The following is a 6,736-nucleotide window of genomic DNA, read 5'->3' as shown; positions in this document are numbered from 1 at the left end:
GTAACTCTGCACCACGGCTGAATTTCGGGAACGTCTTTGAATACTGTGTTAAATGCCCACTAATACCTATATTAAAGAATACATAAAATAGCATGTCATGGACCTTTAAGGAGCTAACCTTTCATTTATTGATCCCAGTGAGAGACTATTCAACGCAAGCTGTTTATCCTTGAAGTAGCTAACCACTAACTTATGGATCCCGCTGAGAGACTATTCAACCCCAACTGTTTATCCTTTAAGGAGCTAACTGCTAACATATTGATCCCTCTCAGAGTCTATTAAACCCCAGCTGTTTCCTGCCATGGTGCTACAAGTGTGTGTCTGGCCAGTACAACTTTTCTCTGCCACTGATTGATAGTGAAATGAAAAGCTGCAAATTAAGAAAAATATATAAAAGATACAACGTGATTTAAAAGTAAATAACAAAGTAGTAATAAATATACAGCACTAGTATTCTAGTGCATCATGTTAACAGTGTAATGGATGAAGAGATGACCACTGTCTGTCAGGTACTGGTAGTGTTCTTCGATATTGTCAGTGTCACTGATGTGACACCAATCTGAATCCCCCAGGACACCCCGGGGAGCCCGGTCAGAGGGGGGAGCCGGGGGGCCGGGGGCCGATGGGAGCCCAGGGCCCCGGGGGCCAGATGGGTCCGATGGGTCCGAAGCCCGACCTGAACCACGTCAAGAGGGGTCGCAGGGGTCCCGTGGTAAGATGTCTGTCCAGACCGTCGTCCAGGGGTCTGGAACGTCTGGACCTGGAGACAGACTGGTCCTAGAGAGCTACTGGTTCATAGACCTGCTGGTTCTAGAGACCCTACTGGTTCTGAGACCTACTGGTCCTGAGACCTACTGGTTTTAGAGATCTACTGGTCCTGGGACCTACTGGTTCTGGGGACTGTCTAGGTTCTAGAGATCTACTGGTCCTGGGACCTACTGGTTCTAGAGACCGACTAGGTTCTAGAGACCGAAAAGGTTCTAGAGACCTACTGGTTCTAGAGACCTACTGGTTCTGAGACCTACTGGTTCTAGAGGCCGACGGGTTCTAGAAACCTATTGGTTTTTCAGGGCTTACATACGTCAGGCAGTGAAACCTGTTAACTGATTGGATTGTATTCAAATTACATTTTAAGTTCCACTAAATATTGTATAAATGTCTTTCATGGGTACAAAGCCACTTTCACATACAGATAAAGTCACAAAAAGAGGGGCATTTACCGGTCATAAAACATATAGTTACCATAATACCATAATCTACAATCAGAGGATATGAGGAAGTATGACTCGTTCCAGACTTGATGTCATGTCTGATTTGCCATGCATGAACATCTTCCCTAAAAAGGATCAGTGATAATAATTATGAAAGCTTTTCTCTGGTTCTTCTAAGAACAATTTCAAGTCACGTCTTCTTTGGGCTGCAACTCTAAAGGTTGGTGTCTTATGATGTCACTGCTAATGCTGAAACATGCTTCTTCTGCTGAGAGCTGCGTGACGGGAAACCCGAGTCTCACAGAGCGGAGACTTAGCTACACTGCCCCCTAGTGACGGCTTCGGTGTAGGCGTTCAGGTCTTCGTGTAGAAATGATTTAAACTCAGTGGATTACTTTCATAATAATGAGTTAATAGACTCTTGTCCTGTGCCTAAACCTACGTGAGGCTTCATTATGCATTAGACATCTGCTTCATTTCACATATGATGTCCATATTTAACACGTGGCGGTAATTGAAGACAGAAGTTAGACAGAGCTGAAGAAGTTCTTTTCAGCGCTCCAGAAAGAAGGTGTCATTGATGTGTTTCCTCTCCATCCCCAGGGATCTCCCGGCGCTCCAGGGAACAGCGGACTGAAGGTGGGCGTTCCTTCATCTACGTGTTTAATGTCTCTTCATTAAATAAACCTGGATTCCATTTCTGCTTATCTTCATGTGATGTTTTACTGTGTGTTGCATTAGGCGTTAAAGCCATAACTGATAGCTAACATATGAATCCAAAAACAGAGAGGCAATGCAATTGTAAAGCTATAATATATTATATAATCTTACATTCATTTGTTATTTCATGAAATCAAATGAATCAAAGATCCTACAATAACCGTACTCTGTGTCCCTACACGTTCTCCTGTTCCATGTTTGAGTTTGGGGCCCTCTTTCAGGGGCAGTCTGAGATGTCTGAGGGCCCCTGTGAAGCCCTTGCGTGTCCAGTGTTAGCTGAGGGCTCTGATCACACCTGGGTGTACCTGTGACTGACGTCCCGTTATGTGTGTGTTCCCCCCCCCCCCACCCCCCCCAGGGCGAGAGAGGAGCACCTGGCCCCAGAGGTCCGCCTGTGAGTCTGAACATCTCAGCTGTCAACAGGAACATGTTGACGTGTAGTTAGGAATGGAAACACAAACACAATCATAAACCTAGCATACCTTAAGGAAAGTGTTTAGAGGACAACATGAACTTATGTGTGTATGTTAAGATTCTCTCTCTCTCCCTCTCTCTGTATCTTTATTGCTCACTCTCTCTCTCTTTCTGTCTTTCTCTCCCCCTCTCTCCCCCCTCCCGCCCTCCCCCTCTCTCTCTCTCTCTCTCTCTCTCCCCCTCTTTCTCTCTCTCTCTCTCCCTCACCCTCTGTCTCACTCTCTCTCTCTCTCTGCTTCTCTCTCTCTCCCTGTCTTTCTCTCCCCCTCTCCCCCCCTCTCTCTCTCCCCCTCCCTCCCTCCCCGTCTCTCTCTCTCTCTCCCCCCTCTCTCTCTCTCTCTCTCTCTCCCCCCTCCCCCCCCCCCTCTCTCTCACTCTCCTTCGCTCAATCTCTCTCTCTCTCTCTCACTCACCCACTCTCTCTCTCTCGTTCTCTCTCTCTCTCTCTCTCTCTCTCTCTCTCTCTCTCTCTCTCCCTATGTCCCTCTCTCGCTCTATCTCCCCCCCTCCCCCCTCTCTCTTTTCTCTCTCTCTCACTCTCCGTCGCTCAATCTCTCTCTCTCTCTCTCTCTTTCTCTCTCTCTCCCTCCCTCTCTCTCTCTCTCTCTCTCTCTCTCTCTCTCTCTCTCTCTCTCTCTCTCTCTCTCTCTCTCTCTCTCTCGCTCTCTCTCTCACTCTCTCTCACTCTCTTTCACTCTCTCTCTCTCTCTCTCTCTCTCTCTCTCTCTCTCTCTCTCTCTCTCTCTCTCTCTCTCTCTCTCTCTCTCTCTCTATCTCTCTCTATCTCTCTCTCTCTCCAGGGCTCGCCCGGCTCCTTTGACTTCCTGTTGCTGATGATGGCCGACATCCGTAACGACATCATTGAGCTGCAGGAGCAGGTCTTCGGGGGGAGGCGGGGCCTGTCCCTGGACGGCCCGCCCCTCTCCAGCGGGGAGGCGGACCAACCCGACTGGGGCTCGGGACAGGACGACCTTGTGCTGCGCAGCTGACCCCCGCGTGAAGCCCCGCCCCCCCTCCCCTCCCGTCTGGCACCTGTCACTCCAACCGAACTTAAAACGGGCTGCTCAGAGCAACGATGGAGACCCTAAATAATAATATTATTAATAATAATAACAATAGTGGATAATGGTTGAACCTCACAGCAGGTAGTGGAGGAGGTAGTGGAGCAGGAAGTGGAGGAGGAAGTGGAAGAGGAAGTGGAGGACGCGACCACGATGGATGGGGAGAGGTGAAGATAGAGAGAGGAGTGCGATGAGGGGCACCAGACGTCCAGGGGAGATGGTGTAAACACGTGGTGACCCCAATGCGACCCTGACCCCGTCTAGCCTCGCTGTCTCGTCTCCTGGAGCCTGTCATGACGGCTGCGGAGAGCGTGAGCCAGGAGGAAGACGAGGAGGAGGAGGAGCAGGATGACGAGGAGGAGGAGGAAGAGGAGCTAGCCGCGCAGCTCGCCGTAGCCTCTGGGAGCAGAGCGGCTTCACACAGAGCCGCTATCGTCAGCATCTCTGCCCCACTGCCGGCTGAGGAAGGGGGTCTGACTGTGAGGGACCTCGGGGTCTTTCTGGGGAACCCAGGGCCAGCGCTGACCATTTCGGTGCCCTAGGCGACTCAACATTAAATTGCAGTGCCCTAACAATTAATCCCGTGCCCCCTCCCTTCTCCGTTCCGTTTGGGAACATGTTGGTTTCATTTCGCTTTTTTCGTATATTTTTATTAATTAATTAAGGTGGCGCCCCCAACACATTTGCCACCCTAGGCGATCGCCTGGGTCGCCTATGCCGAGCGCCGGCCCTGGGGGAACCCATCCCTGGGACTCGGACTCTGTCAAAGCTTTGGTTTCCATGCCAACCTCCTCCTCCCCACCCAGCCCCCCCAGAGCCCTGGGGACCTTACAAACCGAACCCTGGACCCTCTTTACAGACGCTGACCGCCATGTTTTTGATATTGTACAATATTATATAGAAAGTTCAAGTGTACTATATTTTGTTATTGAGGTCATTTGTTCTTCTTTCAACCTGTGATTTATCTGTGAAAATATATTTTTTGTACCAAAATGATAATATAAACTTTACATTTTCGGAAACATCGTGTCTCCTCCTGTTGGGACCCGAGGTTCTGATTGAGGAAAGATGTGTGGAACCAAAAGTTTAAACACATCAGTCAGAACGGGTGTCGGATTACCTCTGGAACCCAAGGAGATAGACAGGCCAAGCTTCAAATGAACAGAAAAACATGAAAACATCAATTGAAGTGTCTTTGAAATCCAAGTCCTCGATTCCTCAGCAGTACATCAACGAGGGAAGGATAAATGACAGGGTGAACTCAAAGTGGAGAGAGTGAGATATAAGGTATATACATACATACCTGTTAGATGCAGGTATCTCTATCATGTGACACCAGATTCCTTAGGGCTCACTTACTCGTCAAAAACTGATCTCTACACTTCTATCTGGACTCGTTTATAAAAATATATCATACGTAGGCCTATATGATAAATACGTTTGATAAATATATATCACTCATACATACTGATTTGAGGAAGGCAGGCTGATCTCAGGGCTGTGAAAACAACAACTAAACTGATAGAACAGCACTGTGGGATTCAGGGAAAGAGTTCAAAAGCTTTCAGGGTGGGGGAGAGATGGGGGGGGTGTGGCGTTTGCGTGTGAGCATGTACGTGTGCGTGTGTGTGTGGGGGGGGGGGTTAAAAGGATATAAATCACCGGAGTCACATGTGATAAAGCACGCCGCTCCTTACCATCCCCCTGACAACTGCTCCTTCGTTGCGTGGCTGAGCGCAATTATGAGCCGGGAGAGGTGTGTCTCCGAGGGGTCGGGGGTCAGAGCCAGAGCCGTGGGGGTGATTACTGAACCCGAGGGCCGTCTGACGTGGCCTGTCAGGGCTGGCAGCCCCGTAAGGAGACCCCCTCGGGGGAAGACGGAGGGCTGGCAGTACCAGGCCGGCCCGCTGCGTCTCAGCTCCTCAGCGGCGGGTCATGGCGTGATGTGTGCAGGGGCGATTCTAGGGAGTGTGGGGGCCCTAGGCAGAGGATTGTTGACGGGGGGGGGGGGGGGGGGGTATGGAGCGATTTTTTTTTTTTTTTTTTTTTTTGGCTCTACGGGGCCCCCTAGTAGTGGCCCTGGGCCCCAAGCAATTGCGGGGCCCAGGGCAATTGCCTGGTATGCCTAATGGGATGCAGCGCCTCTGGATGTGTGGCAGTTCCACCACCGTTTACCTTTTATGATCTGAATGTGTTGGGATAAAAAATAACAGCAGATACGCTCAGATTGCTCAGTGGCAGATTTACAAACCATCGTTACAATACTTTGATGATAAACAACGAGTGATTAGTGGTAGGATTCGCAAAAAACAATCCAGCCAACATTAAATATAGGCTATGTGTGGATAGATACATAGCCTGTGTGTCAGGTATTCAAATATTTTGAAAAAAAGTGTGTGTGCTTATTTGTAGCCTAGCTGTTGATTGCGTGGATTGACAGGTGAATTTGTTGGTGAGTGTGTGTATTTTTGTTATTGTTTGCGTGCTGCATGTGTGTGTGTGTGTGTGTGTGTGTGTGTGTGTGTGTGTGTGTGTGTGTGTGTGTGTGTGTGTGTGTGTGTGTGTGTAGTTATGTAGGCCTATGTGTGTTTGTCCGTGCATGTGTGTGTGTGTGTGTGTGTGTGTGTGTGTGTGTGTGTGTGTGTGTGTGTGTGTGTGTGTGTGCTTGTCCCTGTATGTGTCAAATGTCTGTGTGTATGTGTGCGTGTGTGTGCATGTGTGTGTGTTTGACAGGCTTCTCATCCAGAAGCCCCGCCCCCTGCCGTGCAGCCAACTCTGAAAGTACAGACGTCGCCTGGCAACAAGAATCAGGAAAAACAACATGATACAATTTAAGAAGTATGTCGGTGAGCGAAACGCGAGACGTTGAAAGAGATTATCTCACTTCCTTCACCACTTGACATGCAACTGGAAATTCCCCCGGGGAGAGATAGGTGGCAGCAGAGAGAGGTCAACAGAGTGCACGGCGCAGTGAGTGCCGTACACCGTCATGCCTGTAGGGGCGCCAGAGAGAGGTCTCCTTTATGTTAAAGTAGGGAGGTTTGGAACCTATCACAGACAATCTTTGAAAGCGCAAGTTGAGAATTGTTTAATGATCAAATAAACACCTTTGGAGATGTGTGTTGGAGAAGTCAACCACGTGCAATGCAGGTTTATCTCTGCTAAATTGCCGCCTCCTCAATTTCCTAAATACACAAAAGCAAACCAAAACGTATATCAACGAGAGAGAGAAGTAAGCAAATACATGTTAACTCTACAACACAAGCACTT

At 49.0% G+C, this 6,736-nt stretch overlaps 1 protein-coding gene across 1 annotated transcript in view; it reads left to right on the top strand.

Annotated features, from left to right (window-relative positions):
• LOC115558945 (collagen and calcium-binding EGF domain-containing protein 1) overlaps positions 1 to 4,488 on the top strand; it is a 33,083-nt gene extending 28,595 nt beyond the window's left edge. Inside the window, exons 8-11 of the mRNA XM_030377494.1 lie at positions 573 to 712; positions 1,815 to 1,850; positions 2,290 to 2,325; positions 3,206 to 4,488. Of these exons, the coding sequence (XP_030233354.1) occupies positions 573 to 712; positions 1,815 to 1,850; positions 2,290 to 2,325; positions 3,206 to 3,394 (401 nt within the window). The 3' untranslated portion in view covers positions 3,395 to 4,488. The remainder of the gene's footprint in view (positions 1 to 572; positions 713 to 1,814; positions 1,851 to 2,289; positions 2,326 to 3,205) is intronic.
• Positions 4,489 to 6,736: the final 2,248 nt, after the last annotated feature.

The sequence above is a fragment of the Gadus morhua genome, chromosome 14, assembly GCF_902167405.1.
Source record: "Gadus morhua chromosome 14, gadMor3.0, whole genome shotgun sequence".
NCBI classification, from domain to species: domain Eukaryota; kingdom Metazoa; phylum Chordata; class Actinopteri; order Gadiformes; family Gadidae; genus Gadus; species Gadus morhua.
The sequence above is the reverse complement of the archived record's forward strand: the minus strand, read 5'-3'. Positions and strand labels throughout refer to the sequence as shown.